A 21,194-nucleotide genomic window follows, 5' to 3' on the forward strand; every position below is an offset into this window, starting at 1 on the left:
ATAGTATATTATACTTTTATACAATATAGGTACACATTGATTTATTACAATTAAGTTTGAAATATCTGAATAGTTCTGCTTCCCTTCCCTTCCCTTCCCTTAATAACAAATATTTTTCTATCTAACACTAAACTTATCAAAATAGCGTGTACCAAAATATACAGTCACTGTGCACGCTAAATAATGACGTCACTAGCTTAATGAAATTTAATTCGCGTGTACCTAACTTTTTTATTTGCGTACACGTTAGCGTGTATCTAGACACAGCGTATTTTATAATTCATGTTGCTATGTATTTTTATTTTTCAAAAATAATCGATCTTCAGTGGATTATTCGGATGAATCGAAAAATTGAATACTTTTTTATTCGAATTTGCAGTTCTTCAGTTCGTGTAAACTCGGTGTTTGTGTCGTAGTTCGTAGTCTCTTCGTGGGGTAGGTTCTTTCATCTGTCTCAGTTTTTGTTACCGGGCTGTTAAATAGAGCTTAGCAGGAGTATATTCAACATTTATTACTAAAGTAGCTGAATAATTTGAAGATAAAAGTGTAAGTATGAAATATGTAATGTATTTTATGCATGCATGTGTGTAACAATTATATTTTTGTAAAAATATTGATCAGATGGCCACTTTCTATCAGTCGCCATGATAAAAATTTAGACGTTTTTATTAGTTCCTCGAGGTTGTTCGATGTTTCAACAATCGAAATTTGATTATGTAGAGGAGCTGAATTTCGATCTTTGGTTAGTTATTTATTAACGAAATTAAAAATAAAAAAATCTGGTTTCTGTCAATATTAAACTGCTAGTTGACAGTTATAAATATAATTAAGGTATATAAAAAGAAATATGCTTTTATTATACCTAATAAATATTTCATCCAAATGTGTTTCCACTACCTAAAACATCATTTTACTAATACTGACATTTTGATATATTTCTTTAAATAGATTTTGAGATGTATGGCTGGGTTTTCTCTTATTTTTCTGATTTTCAACATCAGCAGCAACTCTGGTGTGATTTGAAGACAATTAATTGAATTTATTTTTTTCCCTCGTCTTCAAATACCTATCAATCGAATACCGGTAGAATCGTTAAATAAATCGAGTCAGATGAATAGGCGAATCGCGCGCATTACGAGTTTTCGTTTTCATCGATCGTCTCTCGCTCGTCACTTCGTCACACTCGTGATCGCTGATCTAGTCTATTCATTGTTGAAAGTAGTGTGTATAGCGTCGGCTGCTATAAAATCTTACTATTTATTGAATAAAACCGTAAGTACATGATTAATATTTTGTCAGTGAATTGTTTTACGTGAAAATATGTAATTTTCTTTAGTGTAGAGCTTTGCCCTTACATTTTATGGTCTTGGGAAATATTGACCTTCAACATTGAAATCTTTCCTGATTTTTGGTGATAAGATTTTAAAGTAGTCATTAATATTTTTTTGTGTGAGTTTTCCTAATTCTATTTATAACGATCTTAATACAAGGGTTAAAGTTCTAGACGGTTCAGAAAGTAATGATATTTTCCCGTGCATCATCATGAAGTAGATCCAGTGGGTGATCGATAACCCAAGGTGTTTGTATCTTTTCTGACGATATTCCTGCAGTGAATCATATTTACACAGAATCATAAAGCTTCTAGGAAATATTTAAAGCATTCACGATATGAAAAATGTTTCAACTACGCATTAGAGTAAAAGGTGTGGCTGCCGCCATATTGTCAATCTCTTGCCGGTGGCGTGGTGATATAGCGCGGTAGTCGACTTCTGTCTTGATAGGTTTTACTGCCTGGAAAGATATTATTCTGCCCGGTGTTCTGGAATATCAATCAGAGGGTGGAAATACTTTAACTATCGACTTACTTGCTGGTAAAAATATTAGTTCTATTAATAGATTTCAACTAAAATTTTGATTTTGTGGAAATATATCATAACCTGCGATTGGGCCCACGTCTATTAGTCATTGCCAAAAAAAAATATAATCAATTGAGCTGTTCCTCTTATTACCTATATCTATCGAAGTCTTGCATTCATTCTTAATTTGATATTGCTAATATTGATTACTTGCAGACTTCTTAAATGTATGAACATACTGAATTGAGAAATAAGTTGAATTTGAATCTCACCTTTCCTAATTAGAAGTAGTTATTTTTAACATTGCTCCAAAAAGAAAAATTGCATCTATGATTAATTTAATATTTTTGGAACATTAGTAAACATTTCTAATGAAAATTCTCGCAATTGTTTTGGCCTCAACTATCTTTATTATGTATTTCAAGATGTGCACACCTATTTAGGTGGGTGGTGACCAGATATAAAGCGAAAATTTCTTATATTTTAATGTTTGTCTTTAAATATTTTGTTCTCTTCCATTATGCATAAGGATCTCAATGTCTGTTCGACATCAATTCTTGGGCAAGCTATACAGATTAATTTTGTTAATGATACAAACAACACATTCGTGGAAACAACTGCATATGCAGACACTTTCAAAGGGACATGACTGCATATGAAGATGTGTCTGTGAATGTGTTCTGTGAAAACTAAATAATAGCACCTGGAAAACTGAAAGTGCATTGTTGCTGATCTCACACTTCCTTATTAGTCATAATACAATCCCTTATTAGTCATAATGCAATCACATAAATGTTTTTTTTTTCGATTGTTTGCTATCCATCAGCATTCATCAACTGTAAATGTAAACATCAACATGTTAACATTTATTTTTTGTTTGATTGGTTACTTAATCCCATGTACTATTCTTTAAAAAATTACTAATGTTTTTAATGTTTCCCATGTTCTGCATTGTCATAGTTCTAGTAATATCTTTATTGTACCAAAAAGTCTGATCACATTTCAACATATATCCAGGATTCAATGAATATGCAAGCACTTTTTTATCTTATTCTCGTATAGTGTTGGTTTATTAAAGGTTGTTGGTCATATTGCTATAAAATTTAGTTTGGGCCAGCTGAATTAGTTTGGTATATTGATGGCTTAGTGTGAAAACCTCGTATCTCATTAAATTACAATTTTACAGGAGAGGCAAAAAACTGATTTTCTGAATAATATAACCTAAAAACAAAAATTACATTACATATTTTTAATTCGAGCACATTGAGACAAATATCTGATATTGTCACAGAGCTAAAAGTGTTAAATGTTGCTATTAAATTGGAAATACAAATATTAACTATGAAAAATACGTAAATATCCTCGCAGTATATAGAGCCTTTGCCCAAGTAACTATGATAACCTCATATATCTTGATACACGTGTTTTTCATCTCAAATGAGGTTGTGTTTATTATTATTTACGAGGTTTTCATTTTTCATAGCTTATTGCACACCTCCAAATACTAGGTCGATACAATACAAGTCTTTTGAGTTAAGGTTCATAAAATGTTTCTATATGCCGGACTACCTTTTGTTGTTCACAGAAAACATTTCTGCAAGTCGAATCTCTCAAACACAAATTAAGTACCAAATCTTGGTTATAAATATACGTGGTATTCACACTAAATCAAGAGAGCAATGGATATACGTGGTTTCTTTTTTCGGCTGTAGAAAATAGTCTAGTGTATTTGGATTTTTTCTAACAGTTGTAAATCGTGAGATACAAGGTTTTCAAACTAAAACCACCAAAATGTCATTTTCGAAAAAAAAAAAATGAGATATGTTTTCACACTAAGCCATCGATATATCTTACAGCACCACACTTGAGCCAGGACGTTCTTCACCTTTGGCATCTTCGTTAGACATAATTATTGTCTGCTAAATGTTGTGTTTATATGAGATTAAGCCTCATATATGCTTTAACCGCCTATAAACATGTTGTTTTAACTTTGCCAAGCAGAAAATAGTTTCATAACCTTTTAATTCTCTAACTTGTGAGGACAGCTGTGGATTGGAAAAAATTAATCACACATGGAAAAAATTAATCACCCATTAAAATATCCTGGAAAAGAAGAAATGTTGATGACCAAAAATATCGAAAAAAGATGCAATGGGGGTAAGCAACTTGGAATAAAATGATCAGCAGGATAGGAGAGGATGAAGCTTAACATGTGGGATGCAGCAGTAGCTTTGGAGTAACTTTATAACCCCATTATAAAGAGTAAAACAGATTTAGTTATGTCACTATGCAAAAGTAAAGGTTCAATTCACTGCTAACCTCTACGTCTGTCATGAGTTAGGTTTTGTTTTTTTTTTGTACTTCTACTGTTATTTATTAATAGCGTTTTCAGTTCCTAACTTCAAGAAATACTGTATATTTCTTTCGATAAATAACACAATTACATTAAGAACTCCTTTCCTTCATTTATTTCACTGCTGTATTATCTTTTACAGATTTAGAATTAGAGAAAAATGTCTGCTCCTGATAAAGATGAATTAGTTCAAAGGGCCAAGCTTGCTGAGCAAGCAGAACGCTATGATGATATGGCCTCAGCAATGAAATCAGTTACAGAGACAGGAGTGGAACTCAGTAACGAAGAAAGGAATCTCCTATCAGTCGCATATAAGAATGTGGTTGGTGCCAGACGATCATCATGGAGAGTAATTTCTTCAATTGAACAAAAGACTGAAGGATCAGAGAGGAAACAACAGATGGCTCGAGAATATAGAGAAAAAGTTGAAAAAGAGTTACGAGAAATCTGCGATGACGTCTTAGTGAGTATATTTTGTTTGTTTTCTCTTAACTTCTTACTTACAGTGAGATACATATTATTTTAGAAACAAGTCAATGTTTTTTATATATGATGCAAACTTATATTAATAACTTTCGTTCTTCCGAGTGTTATTGATGACAACAGACAAAATAACTGATAGTATATAATCAAACAGTAAAATGCACATTATATTTGTGTGCAGGTGAGTTATTCTAATAATTTTACAGGGACTTCTTGACAAATACCTTATCCCTAAAGCAAGCAATGCAGAGTCCAAAGTATTCTACCTCAAGATGAAGGGAGATTACTATAGGTACCTCGCAGAAGTAGCCACCGGCGACACTAGGAACAGTAAGTTGTTTGAATTGTTGTATTTTTTAAGGTCTCAAATCAATGTTCAAAATCAAAAGTTCTGAATAAGCTCATGAGCTGTATTTTCTTTTTATAATTTATTTCATTATGTTAGGGCTTATTATATTATTCAGTTATTTGGGGAATTACTAATCAGATTGTTAGTATCCTCCTCCGAAGCACAGTGGGGTCAATCCATGCCAAGTGGTCCAATATAAATTAAGTTGGTTGCTTGGCTATTTTCGATATTTTTTATTTTTCTACCATGTAAACTTCAGTCTATAGAGACTACTCCTATTTTATTTTTAAAAAATTTAGTTTGCCGATGACAGCCATTTTTGTTAAAGCGTATCGATCATTTTCACGGAAAACATGGCTTCGCTCTTTAGCCAATAGTTTCACTGAGGTTTGTCCTAGAACAATAAATCAAAAACCAAACTTTTTAGAAAAGTGTGCTCTAAAAAACTACCCTTAAGGCCTTAAATGAACCTCAAAGTTTGAAAAGGTAAACTGATAAAATTCCATTTTCAGCATTTTTTTAACAGCATAAGGCAAGCCGATAATGGTTTGTAATTTTTTTTTCTGCAAGACATACGTACATACTTTAAGTAAAAAAAGTTTAAGCTTTGAGACGTAGTAAATCTTTTCAAAAAAAATTTCAAAAATGTAGTTTAAAAAATCTTGAGTTTGACCTATTGTATCTCTGATGGACACGATGAAAAAATTTGAAATTTGGCTGAATGTTAGCCCCTAGCGAGTAGATTAAGGAGTAAAAATTTGGAGTTGCAGACTTACCTCATATAGGAGTTACAGGCACGAAAAAATGGTCAAAAATCAAAATGGTCAAAATTTAAGCGTTTCCAGGCAGGGTAATTAAAATTCAAATAAACGTGTCTAATGAAATAAAAATTAATCTATTTTCACCAGATTTCACAATAAATACAAATTTATATACAGGGTGGACCAAAGAAAAGAGTTCACGTTGATATTTGGCAGTTATTATATTTTAAGGGAATGCCGAAACAGAATTTCTTTATATATATTTCATACGTCTCCATGACGTGTTATCATCAGTGACGTCATCCATTTGGGCGTGATGACGTAATCGATGATTTTTTTTAATGGGAATAGGGGTCGTATGTTATGTCATTTGAAAGAGTGTTCAATTCTCTGTTCAGTAGTATAAACAATAATATAATTATTTATACAGGGTGGCCAAAAAATAATTTTTGAATTAAAGTAATTGACACAAAAAAAAAGAATGTATTTTATTGCTGTCATAAAATAGAAAAAAAATTATTATTTGGCAAATAAACATTGCTTTTCGTTTAAATTAAATGTTCAAACTGCCAAGAGGTAGGTGAGAGGCTGTTTGTGATTTAATTTAAGCAAAAAGAAATGTTTATTTGTGAAATCACATTTAAAAAAATCATCGATTACGTCATCACGCTCTGATGGATGACATCACATAGTATGAAATATATCCCAAAAAGTTGTAATATAATAAAAATGGACCTATTTCAGCATTTCCTTAAAATCTAATAGGTAACTATTGCACTATTGTCAAATATCGAGGTGGACTCTTTTCTTTGGCCCACCCTGTATAAATTTGTATTCACTGTGAAATCGGTGAAAATACATTAATTTTTATTTCATTGAGACGGTTTATTTGAATTTTAATTACCCTGCCGGCAAACGCTCAAATTTTGACCATTTTGATTTTTGACCATTTTGTCAGGCCTGTAACTCCTATATGACATAAGTCTGCAACTCCAAATTTTTACTTTTTATTCTACTTGCTAGGGGCTAACATTCAGGCAAATTTCAAATTTTTTCATCTGTGCCCATCAGGGATATAAGGGGTCAAACTTTGAGATTTTTCAAAAAATTATATTTTCGGGATTTTTTTTGAAAAAATTTACTCAAGTCTCAAAGCTCAAACTTTTTTTATTTAAAGTATGTACGTATGTCTTTTCCAGAAAAAAAATTACAAACCATAATTGACTTGCCCTATGCTGTTAAAAAATGCTGAAAATTGAATTTTATCAGTTTACCTTTTCAAACTTTGAGGTTCATTTAAGGCCTTATAGGGGTAGTTTGAAATTAAATAATGCTATAGACAATTTTTTAGAGTACTTTTCTAAAAGTTTGGTTTTTGATTTATTTTTCTAGGACAAACCTCAGTAAAAATATTGGCTAAAGAGCGAAGCTATGTTTTCCGTGAAAATGATAGATACGCTTTAACAAAAATGGCTGTCATCAGCAAACTAAATTTTTTAAAAATAAAATGAATGCAATTTTGTACTCTCTATAGACTGAAGTTTAGAAGGTAGAAAAATAAAAAATATTAAAAATAGTCAAGCAACCACCTTTGGACCACTTGGCTTAGATTGACCCAGTGGGGGCTGTTATATTAGAACTAGATAAACATCTAGTGTCTATGATGGGAATCGATCCTGGACTATCTGGTGTGGTAAGTCATTACCATAGCCACTCAACTATGGCCCCCCTCATTAATACGAGTAGACTTTTTTTAACTTTTACCATAAATCAACAGATGGGTGAAAGCAACTGGTGTACTTAAAATTAATTTTTAAATTCCAATCAATTCATAACTAGAAAATTTTATAGCTACCTATAAATCGAGTTCATTGCTTTTTAGTTGTACTTTGGAAAACTACATTCAAGTTTTAGTGATACCTGATTTCATTCATAGGCAAATGCAATATGAATAGAAACAGACTATATGCAATATGCTTTAAAAATATTTTTCATTTAAGTTTTAGTGATACCTGATTTCATTCATAAGTAAATGCAATACGCTTTAAAAATATTTTTTATGTTACAATAATTTTATTCGTATGAATAGATTTTTTTTTATTTAAAGTTTTGGGGACTACATAAGATTTTGAATAGTGATCCAATTTTATTTCTTAACATGTTGATGGACAGTGCGTCAAAAGTATAAGTGTTGTGACAATATATGGATTTTGCAAAGTAGAATAGGGAAATTGTTGAATTTCTTTTAGCGCTTATAGTTTATGGAAACAATGAGTTAACATTTTCGTAAACATGATTTTACCATTTTTACAGTCTACCGATTTTTTGTCACAACTCATCATTTTAAAAATATTGTCTATAGACGTTGTGTCACATTACATCAATGGAAATCGGGCTTCTTTAGATGTTCTGTCCGTCAATGTGTTAACTAAATGGTTTGATTTATTACTTTTCAGACATTCTGCAACTTTTTTTGGGTAGATTAGTACTTTTTGTATTTAATGCTGATATATTGTAGATATAATAAAATTAATGTATTTAAACTTTAAATTAAAAGTGATTATAGAGACGGCAGATCTCTATTGTGCTTTCTCTTTCATTATCTTACATTTATGGTTTTCAGGTTGTCTTCTACTTCATCCAACCATCTCACTCTGGGTCTTCCTTTTTTCTTCCTGTTTGCTTCCATTGTAATATTTTCTTCGCTGTTTTTACATCTTCTTGTCTCTAGAGATGTCCCAGCCATGACAGTCTTTGATTTTTCACAAATTGTTATATCTTAACACGTTGAATGCTGTGTGAATCATACGATTCACACTTATTTTACTTACACAGCTGCACGAATCACACTTTATTTATTTATTTAGACGGTAGAACCATTTACAAACGAATACAAAAAAAACAGTAAAAGTAAAAATCATGTACAAAAAACATCAAAAATCAACGAATAAAAGACAATTAAACAATAAAATTTGTAAAATAACACAGTATATCCAATTACAGAAGATGAAAATATCACATATTTAAATCATTCAACTACCAAGCTGCCTTTTGAAGACATTAATGCTTGGACAGAATGGATCAAGTAGCATCTCATTGCATAAGCTGAGCATTCTCGACAAGGGAAAATGACAAGCATACTCAGTCCTATGAAAATGAATATAAAAGAGTGCAGTGTGTCGAGTTCTATGTATTGTGTTTAAGTATTGTAAAACCAATTTGTCTGCAACTGTGAGGAGAAGCGATAACAGACATTCGTTTATGCGGTAAAAGTGACCTTGAGAGTTTTTGTTATCCCTGTTGTACACATTATCCAGTAACAAGGGACAATATCCGCTCTCAACCTGCGGTTTTTCAGTGTAGCAACATTAAATTGAGACATTATTCCAGAATAATCTATGACGAAATTTTCAGTATTTCTTATATTAGTATGTGCTTTATAAGCTAAGGATCTTAAAAACTTCCGCTGAACGCTCTCCAATCCATCAATGTAAACTTGATGAAATGGAGACCAAACAACAGAGCAGTATTCAAGTCCTGAGCGCACTAGAGAGCAGTACAGTAATTTGAATACAGTAGGTGAGAGATAATGATTGTTGCGATAAATAAAACCAAGATTGCGAAATCCTGTTTTCTTATTATAAGATAATGGCTTCTAAATGTCAATGCACAATCCAATAATATACCCAAATCTTTAATCTCAGTAGCTGAATCCAAGAGTACATCATTAAGAACATATCTATTAGCTGTTAGATTATTTATACGACCAAAAATACAAGAACATTTAGTCGGATTTAGGCTTAAACCATTTTGTTTCGACCATAAACATATTAACATCATCTTGCAGAAGATCTCTATCTGATATATCATGTATGTAACGAAATAACTTAGATCATCAGCAAATAGTAGAAAGTGTGAGTTTTTGATAGCCTTACCAATATCGTTAATGAACAAGTTAAAGAGCAAGGGACCACAATGAGACCCTTGTGGGACACCAGAACAACAATGGAATTCTTTAGAAACATAATTGTTGATACGAACTTGTTGTGTACGTCCCATCAAAAAGCTTTGATTTTTTTTGATGCCCACTTGCTACGCAGTCACTGCTACTGTATGGACCACGACTAAGTTGGCCCAGAGAGCTGTAATATTATATACATTACAGTGTTCAATGTGTTAAATGTAAATGTACCTATACTAAATTTACCATCGAGATGCAGTAAAAATAAATGTAAATTATGATTCGGGACTGCTCCTAGTAGCATTTAAAGTGTCTTGGTTTGTTTATTTCTACTACATTTTGATTGTAAATTTAGTATACATGTATTTAAAGGATGTGAACTTTCTCATTTTCCCTTTTGGCAGTTTCTTCTAGTTCATCAGTTTGGCAAAATTCTAAGGCCACATCTCCCCAGCTTATGTAAGTTTCATTTTGAGAATTCTTTGAATGAAATAATGAGAAAAATTCTACCCTACTGTATTTTTTTTAAGCAATGGAATTCTTAACTCTCTAATAGCCATTATCCAGATTTTTCAGTGGAATGAATATTGTCCATCTGGTATCCTATTTATAGGATAATTTTAAGTACTTGAAGCCAAATTTAGCAAAAACATTTTAATTTACATATATTTCAACCTTATGAGGTAGGTTCCATACATTTTTGACCTTGTAGAATAACGGAATAATTTATTAATGATAATAATGATACAAATTATATCAACTCTTCTTTTAAACTAATCAAGTAAAATATTCGTCAATGGTCCCCTTTCCAAACAATATGTAATGCTTTTCATGCTTGAAACTTATGTACTGATAAAAATTTGTCACATCAATAAGAAAAACAAATTGGGCTAAATAGGAAACTTGTGGCGCCTACCTCATATTTATTCTTGCTATTTATTTTGTATTTAAACTTACGAATTTTATTTTCTTGCATAAACTTTGCTTAATTCTAACTTCCAGCTGTCGTCGATTATTCACAAAAAGCTTATCAAGATGCATTCGAAATCTCTAAGGCGAAAATGACACCCACACATCCAATCAGGTTGGGATTGGCTCTTAACTTCTCAGTGTTTTACTATGAGATATTAAATTCACCAGACAAAGCTTGCCAGTTAGCTAAACAGGTCATTATTAATATATATTTCTTTTTTACAGCGGGGCAGAATTACATGGAAGGCAATTGTTTAGCATGTTCTTTATTTTATCTTTTTATAAAAAAATCTTGTAGGTGTTAAAGTAATGTACGTTTTTCTTGTGTAGAAGTTGTAGAAGATTCTCAAAAGGCATATCAAGAAGCATTTGACATAGCTAAGTCAAAAATGCAGTCTACCCATCCTATTAGGCTAGGACTTGCCCTAAATTTCTCTGTGTTTTATTACGAAATTATAAATTCACCTCCGAGAGCTTGTCACTTAGCCAAACAGGTTATTAGTTTTTTTTTATTTGTGTGTTATATTTTAGGTTCTATTTAGTTCTACATTTGCGAGTATTAACATTTGCCAGTTTTGTGATGTAATTCTGCCTGTTTACTAACTACATAAATGCTTGAACAGTAACCCACAATCATGAATGTAATAATTTTTGGCAAATTGATTTTGTTCTGTTTCAAAAAGATTTGTGCTTATGGGTTTGCTTGTGAGGTTGTATCAGAAAAAAATCTTAGTATTTACATCTCAACCACTCGTAGTTCATTTTGTTTTTCAATGCTGAAAAAGTATTTGGTAAAATCGACACCCCCATCGAACAAGGTTGTAACTCATTTTTAGCGATTTTACAGGAGAGGCAAAAAACGAAAACAAGACTTTTTAAAAATTTGTAGTGAAATGATTAGACCCTTTTACACTAACGCGATATGATATTTATTACATAAATAAGGGATTACGGTGAGATGTATGCTTTGTAATTTTATTAGCTATTGAGAATCTTCAGTTTGATTGAGATACAACCTTGAGATTAAACATGAGTATTCGTAGAAAAAGGTTGTAACTCACCTAACAACCATTTTACACTCTCTGTGTTAATTATTTTTACAAAGGTTGTATGTTTTGAGTTATTTGCAATATAGCTAGGAGAACATTAGTTTTTATGGTATATTTAAACAAAATATCAACTCACAGTTTACACAATTTTAATTGGAAATTATAAATTTTACAATAACAATAATATTCAACACAACTTCTATCAATATTAAAAAATCATGGTATAAAATATCTCAAATTTTTCTCATTTTTATTGCGTATCTGTAAATATTTAATTTTAAACCATTTTACTTTATTACTTTACTCTTTTACTATTAATATCTACTTCAAAATTCACATGTGTGCCCTTAAATGGGTTAAAATTTAGAATTTGCTTCTGATTTATTTAATTTACGGATTTAGGCTTGCCTGATGCTTTGGCATATCGTATCATGGTTATCCATTGGTGTGGAGCATATACGACTCAATATTTTTTCTGTTTTTCTGTAAGGGCATGCATTGAATCACCCTCGTTTTGTGAATGTGCTATTTCTAAAAATACATGTTTAATGTTAATATTAAACTTTTTCACTACATAGAAGTACGTAGCAAACACTATTCGATACTTATTTTGTCCACTGCATCTACCAAAAAGGAAAAAAACTCCGTAAATCCGTTTTTACTTTTATTTCGATAATTTGACTTATGAGATGCACCATATGTTTGAACACGTTATAAATTAAACATACGTGCAACAAAGTTGTAACTCATTTAAAAACCTTGTTAATCGTCAAGTATAAAGAAAGTAAATATTTTACATAGGGAGTATCCAGTGTTACTGCCTTCTTCAAGCTAAAATGGAGTAAAATGGCATACGTAACTTAAAATACAACTTCTTATTAGACAAACTATTGAGAATTAAACTATGTCGTTTATATTGACGTGTGCGCAATTTTTTGCTGAATTCGCCTGTGTTGAAATCTGAAAAAAGATGTAACTTGAGTTACAACCTTGTTCGATGGGGGTGTCGAAATGATCTTTTGGTATATAATAGTCTTAAAATTGAAAGTATTGGTCTCGCCAGTGTCTTGAGAAAATAAGAATGCATTTTGTACATATAGTGTAATTTTTCTGATACATCTTCAAATTTTATGTCGTCAGATTCCACACAAAACTAATCTCTTGAGTTTAACACTTACAATGTATTAATAATTATTCCAAGAAATTAATTTAAAACCAATTTTTTATGGTTATTTAAATTAAAACAGATTTCCTATTACAGTGATACCTGTAACCAAGATGATATTTTAATATATTAGGTTCTCTAGTAACACAATTTTAGCTGTACATTACCTCTTCTAATTTATATTTCTATTTTGCTTTAATGTATCCTGTCATATATTTGCTTGATATCACTATCTCACAAGTATTTTTGTGTCTTTTATTCATAATTAATATTATTAATTAATGCTTAGCTGAGTTTCTTTTACATATTATGTACTCCTTGTATTTATGAACTTTCAATTTTTTTATCATTTTGTAAAGAAACTTACATGTAACTCCAAGATACTCAAGTCTAACTGACTAGAAGTTACGTAATCTGAGAAATTACGCAACTTTTAGCTTGAATTTTTTTTAAATCAATGTTGCTGAGACAAAAGCCTTTTGATGTCATTTGAGTTATAGATGGGCCTTGTACAAAAATGAAACGATTTCCAAAAATGGGAATAGGCGCAAAAATTAAACTTAAGAAGTGTTATACCTAAAAGTTAGTTTATAAAAGTAAAAATTTTATTAGCTAATAGAGTAATAAAGCTAATAGAATGTACTTCACACTGAATAAAAAATAAATAAGTTTTAAAGCATTTAAAATCTGTATGTAAATGGTAGTTTGTTAATTTGCTTAATTAAAACTGTAGGTTTCTCTTCTATAACTATCACATATACCCTTGTAGAAAAATTAATGTGATGTCCAAGCTTATCTTGTTTTGATCCAATGTCTATTCATAGATCTCTCGCAAATATTACAAATTTATGAATTCTGATTTGACTTATCTGTTGAAAATTTTATCTCACGTTTTCCAATCACATTCTAATATTACTCCTGAATATAGATAATAAAATAGCAACTGTAGAAATTGATTTCTTTTTTTTTTGTAAATATTTGTGTGGAATAAGGCGACTTCGTCGATTTTTTTATAGAATATCATAATAACACTTTATCGTATTTAGGCCTTTGACGATGCAATAGCCGAGTTGGACACACTTAACGAAGACTCATATAAGGACAGTACCCTTATTATGCAGCTTCTCCGAGATAACCTCACACTTTGGACGAGTGACACGCAGGTATGTAACATTCAAATATAATAAACTTCATGAACTAAGTTCAAATCCACAATTTGACAGAACTTGACAGGCTCTGCTTATATAATTTGTTTATCCATATTATTACAGTGCTTCTAATAATTTTATTAAGTTTTGCTGTTTTTTTTTTCTGGATGTTTATACTCTAAATTTTTGGTTCTTATAATAATTATAAGAACCAAATAATAGGATAATTATTATCCTGGCATTGTAAAATAGTGGTCTATTGGTCCCCTTTATTTAGTCTTTCTATTAGTATCAATTCTATTTTTCCGGAAAACATTTTCTTCATTTCATTTTAATTCAGTCTTATTTTTATATTCACTATTTTTAAGAATCTCATTATTGAAGGATGCTGTTAAACAATGCTAAATGAAATGTTTTATTATAAATCGCACCTCTGTCAGTTTATTGGACAAACAATTACATCATTCATACCCATGTTTATTTGATTTTTCAGTTCTCAAATAGTATGAAAATTATAGACCATTCTTTGCTTAGTTTATGACTTACTCATATAATTTGTTGTTAATAGGTATGTCAATAATTTTGATAATTCATGACAAGTTACCTGTTAAATGCACATAATTTTATTATTCCACAATTTTTGTTATCAAGAACATTAGGGTTTGAATAAGCATTGTTAAAATATATATATTTTTCAAACATACTGGCCACCAATATTAAGAGGCTGGAACAAACATCTTTTTTTATACAGGGTGAGTCACCACTAACGCGACCGAAGATTACAGCGAAATGGAAAGACTTGAAAAAAAAATTTAATTAGTGGTTTGTAAGTTGATAAAATCTACATTTTAAAATTATTTTGAAATATACAGGGTGTCCCAATAAATGGCGGCGTATCAAAGTTATATTTTTTCTTATGAAACACCCTGTATTTTATTGCATTTTTTAATTGTCCGCAAAAAATAAGGTATAGTTTCATAAGGCTTCCCTATACCTATGTACAGAGTGTTCTGAGTTATGGTGACTTTTCTTAAAATGTAAAGTTTTAAAAGAAGGCTTATTCTCAAGTTATTTAAGAAATAAAAAAATACTTTTACATCTAAATATTTGGATATTGGTTGAATGTATTTCATGATTATTAATTGTTACACTTATGTACAGGGTGTTCAAAATTTACAGTTTTATTATTGGATTATTCAATTAGTCATATAATTCTTATATTAAATGGAACACCATGTATATTAATAAATAATTATACTAAACAAATCTACCTCTTTTGAATGGTATATGGATGTCCTATACCTAGGTGTCGTAGTTTTTGCGTAATTTACAATTATTAAAATTCTTAATCTGTAAATCGATTTTAAAACAAAAGATGTAGTTAATTAATGGCATTGTATGACATTGTCATTTTGTGACAGTACGGTCTGGTAATTATTTTACAATTAATGTATTCCATGATTGATTATTACACATTTATTTACAGGGTGCTCAAAATTTACAGTTTCATTATTGGATTATTTAATGTGTCATATGATGCTTATTTTAAATAAAACACCATGTATGCTGATAAATTATTATACTAAATACAGGTTCCTCTTTCAAATGGTATAGGGATGTTCCATAACTAGGAGTCATAGTGTTTGCGTAATTTACAATTTTCTTAAACGGTAAATTGATTTTAAAAATAATATTTATGCACTCTCGATTTTTAAACTGTACGAAATAAATGTTTGTTTACTGTATCATAATGAAATGAAAATTATGTCTATTTACTAGACCATTATTATGAAAAGTAGGTAGATTGGTCTGTATACAATATATTTAAAAAAAATCAGGATCTGCTCCAAAGTCTTAAAGTCACATCTTCCTTGACTTGATCACAAATAACTGGTTTATTTTTATAACTTTCCGAAATTTCTCAAAAACGTCCTTTTTTGGGTGTCTTCTATCAGGATACCTACTTTTGAGCGTAAACTTTAGAAAGTAAGATACAATTTTGCAAACACTCCCCAATGCAAAGTACCGTAGATAACGTGGTTATTCATTTTTAGGAGCAATTAAATTTGAATATCATACATGGATGTTTATATTTTTGATATTTACCAGACTGTACTGTCATAAAATGACGATGTCATACAATGAGATACATCTTTTGTTTTAAAATCGATTTACAGATTAAGAATATAAATAATTGTAAATTACGCAAAAACTATTAGACCTAGGTATAGGACATCCATATACCATTCGAAAGAGGTGACTTCGTTTAATATAATTAATAATTAATATACATGGTGTTTCATTTAAAATAAGCATCATATGACACATAAAATAATCCAATAATGAAACTGTAAATGTTGAACACCCTGTAAATAAATGTGTATAATGAATCATGAAATACATTCAACCAATATCCAACTATTTAGATGTAAAAGTATTTTTTAATAATTTCTTAAATAACTTTAGAATAAGCCTTCTTTTAAAACTTTACATTTTAAGAAAAGTCGACATAACTCAGAACACTCTGTACATAGGTATGGAAGCCTTATTTTTTGCGGACAATTAAAAAATGTAATAAAATACAGGGTATTCCATAAGAAAAAATATAACTTTGATACGCCGCCATTTATTGCGACACCCTGTATATTTCAAAATAATTTTAAAATGTAGATTTTATCAACTTACAAACCACTATTTCGCTGTAATCGTCCGTCGCGTTAGTGGTGACTCACCCTGTATATTTACCTTTTTTAACATCCTGTATTTTATTATTGTAATGACATATTATTTTATGGAACTTTGTATCTATACTAAATTTACAATCAAGATGCAGTAGAAATAAACACATTAAATGCTTCTAGGAGGACTCCCGAATCATAATTTACAATGTAAAAACTTTGGAAATCATGATTTGGGATTTACAATGTATATACATTGTATGTATATGTACATATTAAGATTCGGGAGTGCTCCTAGTTTTCATTTAACGTGTCTTGGTTTGTTTATTTCTACTGCATCTTGATTGTAAATTTGGTATAGATTCTCTGAACAAGGAACTGCTGGAATTATTGTGACCTTCACCCTCTCACAGACCTAAACAATCTATTTATTTTCTTAAGCTTAAGGCCAATAAAAGATATGATGTATAAAACTTCACTTCTTTTATTTTGGAATTTTATTATTCGTTCATGGAACACCAGCTACAACTAAAGAATATATAAAAAATATAATTAAAAATAAATGTATTAACTAGTGTAATAAGTCATTCTTTTAAAAGATTGTTTTGAATTATGTATTAATGTTGACGGAGGCTCTTGTGAACATTTATTATAAATTCAATGATTTTATTTTTGTTAGTAAATATTTTGTATTATATCTCATTTTATTGGTATATTAAACATCACTTCACTTTGATGTTGATTTGTTAATGGGCATAAAAGTTTGATTTAGTATGGTTGTAATAGCAATATCATCTTGTGGGTTTTTATTAATATTCTACATGTACCAACAATATTACTGCTTAGGTATTTTGATATCTTTTCAATATTTACATAAGTGTCAGTTTAAGGATCATGCACTTCACGGCCAACCTAATAACATTGAAGCTTATTTTTGTTGCAGTTAATGTTGGGCTCAAAAATCAGGAATGACTTAAAAATTAAAGCAGTTAGTTATAGACTGCTTAAGAAATAATAAGTATCATAAAATGCCATTTGATTCTTCTACTTCATGTGCCTTGTTTGTTCCGAACATTGACAATAAGTTTTGACCAATCCTATACACCAAAGTTCAGCGTTAATAATTTTAGACAATAGTAGATTATATTAAAAATCTTTTGAACATAAATAGATTTTTTGATGTCATATCTCTATACTATTCTCCAGGGTATTTTGTAATGAAATTAATATAAAAAAAAAACATGATCATCTATTTATTTATTTATTTATTTATTAACGGGATAAACCCAATACATACAAAATACAATAAAGCAGAGCTTTTGTCATAATAATGAAAATATAAAATTTAGGTACATGTAAAACTACAACTATAAAACACAAACATAAAAAATAAAAAAGAATATAAATTATTTGTAAATGATGAAAACAACTGAATTAACTATAACAGTTAAATCTATTTAAACTGCCTCTTATAATGCCTCCTCTACACATCGGCAGCTGCGTCTGCGGATGCATCTGCCAATGTATCATCACGAGCTGACCACACATCTCTAGGTACACATCTGTAAATCGTTCAGTCTGTGTTAATTCTCGGGTGACGCAATATCTACTTTGAATTCACTGCGAAAACTAATGTGTTGTAGAGGTCAGATGTGTGGAGAGGCATCGGGCATTCGCACCGAAACCCTTTGACCTGTGTTAGGAAAACCGACAACAATCTGATATTTCGCAGACCCGTCCGCCGACGTGATATATAAACAACAAACGATCAAATTACCCCATCTAAACATTACGAATCCATATGCAGCCGATGTGTAGAGGAGGTACACATAAATAATACTGAAAAACTATAATATTGCAAAAACGAAAACATCCAGAGGAGTCAAAATATGTAAAAGTATATAGGGTGTTCATTTCGCGATGTGTCCGACCCACTATTTTGATATAGCAGTTGCAACTGCTAAATGAAAATAGCAGTTAAAAATAGCTGCTACTTTAATAGCAGTTGGTTTTTTAATATTTTAACATTCAACGCTTCCATGATATAAGAAAAGCAATCATTTGTTTCAAAAAGCATTTTTGTTGGTATTTAATGTGAACATATATTACATTAATTGCAGTAGCAGTTACAGTTACTAAGAAAACCAGATAGCAGTTATTTAAAAAAAAAGTTTTTTTTCTATCCTGTCAATAAGCTGTATGTTTTGAAAGCGTTTAAGTACAGTGGAACCTCGATAACTCGGATTAATCGGGACCGCGACCGATCCGGGTTATCGAAAATCCGAGATAGCCGGAGAATATGGTAAAAATTAATAAAATACGGTATACTTACAGATAAACTCCGTTAGAATTGAAATAACATGAAATATATTTATAAATATGCACAGTACCTACTCATTAAAATTACCAAAAAAAAAACACCAAACACAAACGTAAGCAAATGGAAGCGAACAATACAAGACACAATACAGTCACAATGATGTAATGTTATTATTTAAGAACAGTGAAACCTAAAGACCATTGTTTATAAAAGAATTTTTTAAATAGTCTTTCATAAACAATGCCGACAGTTTGAAATAAAAAGGAATAGATACTACAGACAGGTGGCTGTTGTTTCTGCGGCGTGTGCTATGAGTCATTTTTAATATCGTATAGTTCAAATTACACACATACACATTATCTCTCAAATAATATATTACATACATTTTTATTGTTGAAAGGTTTGTCTGATAATTAACTATTTTGATGAGAAATAAGCCACAAATAAATTGAAAAATACAAAATATTGAAAATCAAAATGTTTATCTGATGAAAATCGGTCCGGGTTATCGGGGGCCGACTTATCGGGGTTCCACTGTATTACGTAACGCGATTTTTGAAGATTTTTAGCCCCCTCCCCAACCTGCGTTACTTAATACTTCAACGGTCCCTTTCCAACTTCTACCTAAATAATTTTTTTCATACGACAAGACTTACTCGCACTCATGCCATGCGTATTAACTATTTTTCGTGTTTTTTTGTGCTAATATTATGTTTTTTTGGTTACAGGGCGAAGCTGATGAGCCTCAAGAGGCTGGTGATAATTAAAAGTGTGGAGCGTCATTTTTTAAACAATTATTCGTTAATAATGAAATTTCATGTAAGTTGACGTATTCGTGGAACTTGGTTGTGAAGTTTCATTGACAGTTTTAAGTTTCATCCTGCTGAAACTTCGATATTTAAAATGTTTTAGGAGATATGTAAATCGTTAAATTTATATTTCACATTATCACACAACCGTCATACTTTTCGCAACAAGTAATTTAAGCCATAAAAACCAAATGTAGTCATATAGTTTAGTGATCGAAACAATATGATTACATATATTCATTTCTGTGATTGTTGTGTGATTCAATGTCAATTCTTCTGCATCAACTTTTGTTTTTTTTTATATATATATTCAGTACTGTAATGGTTTTTAATTTTTTATATATTAAATGTATATTTATCTCCTTCTAGAATTTTGAAAATTTTTTTTTGAAATTTTAGCACCTTTTAAGTTGTAACTTGTTAACTATTACATTTATTATTTAATAACATTGTTTTAGGTTATCTTTTTTATTTTGTATTTGTTCATTGTTGAACTTCTCCCCAGAACTTACCTCTCGGGGTAAAGGCAAATACAGCGGTTTTAACCAAAAGTTTTTTTAAGAGTTGGAATTACGTTATGTGAAATATATATTTTGTAGAACAAATATGCAGATCAAGGTCTATCTGTAGTCCTTACTTGATTTTATAGAAGTCGATAGACAATACTTAAAAACATTAGTGCAGCGTTCAAATAATTAAGATAAATATATTATTACATGATATCAGCCATTTCGAAAACCATATAGATCACTGCACAAATCACTTAAATAAAACGGCTGTTTGGTTTGTTTCGACACTGCCAACTAGTTTATGCTTTTGTTGAAGCCGCTGGGTATGTTTTTACCCTCATCATTTATTTTGAGTCAGTTATTTAATTACATTTAGTCTGCCAACTTAATTTTGCACTCCATTACATGGGCCAATATCTGCCCCTTCCCCTAAAGTACCTATGTTTACCGTAAACCACTCACTTTGGATGTGCTATATATAAATGTATATGTATTAAAATAAAAACTGCTACCAAGCTCTATTTGTTTTCTGTTGTATCTGTCGAAGTATATGTCAGATATCAATAAATTTTTCAAAACTCTAACATATTGTTTTAATTACCTAGCCGAAAATATCCACTTCGTGAATGTTTTTCGTTGTTCATGACTACGCATATCAGAAAAATTTTCCATATTTAATTGATCACTACATTTTTACAATATTGTTAACTGTAAGGGTGGCGTTGATTCACAAAATAGGATAAGACAACACCCTACCTAAATCCTACGGACCGATGTCATA

The 21,194-nt window shown here is 30.4% G+C and overlaps 1 protein-coding gene across 4 annotated transcripts; it reads left to right on the forward strand.

Moving 5' to 3' along the window:
* The first annotated feature begins 382 nt into the window (after window positions 1–382).
* On the forward strand, window positions 383–20,997 carry LOC126893232 (14-3-3 protein zeta). 4 transcript variants are annotated; one of them, XM_050663211.1, is made up of 6 exons: window positions 383–546; window positions 4,352–4,672; window positions 4,899–5,022; window positions 10,766–10,929; window positions 13,996–14,112; window positions 19,824–20,997. In XM_050663211.1, the coding sequence occupies exons 2-6, from the start codon at window positions 4,370–4,372 to the stop codon at window positions 19,860–19,862; spliced, it is 747 nt and encodes a 248-aa protein (XP_050519168.1). In that variant the 5' UTR covers window positions 383–546; window positions 4,352–4,369; the 3' UTR covers window positions 19,863–20,997. The 4 variants fall into 4 exon arrangements, with proteins under 4 accessions (XP_050519168.1, XP_050519167.1, XP_050519169.1 ...); XM_050663210.1 differs by lacking the exon at window positions 383–546 and adding an exon at window positions 1,101–1,272; XM_050663212.1 differs by lacking the exons at window positions 383–546; window positions 10,766–10,929 and adding exons at window positions 1,101–1,272; window positions 11,066–11,229.
* Window positions 20,998–21,194: the final 197 nt, after the last annotated feature.

Source organism: Diabrotica virgifera, chromosome 10 (genome assembly GCF_917563875.1).
Source record: "Diabrotica virgifera virgifera chromosome 10, PGI_DIABVI_V3a".
In the NCBI taxonomy this organism is placed as follows: domain Eukaryota; kingdom Metazoa; phylum Arthropoda; class Insecta; order Coleoptera; family Chrysomelidae; genus Diabrotica; species Diabrotica virgifera.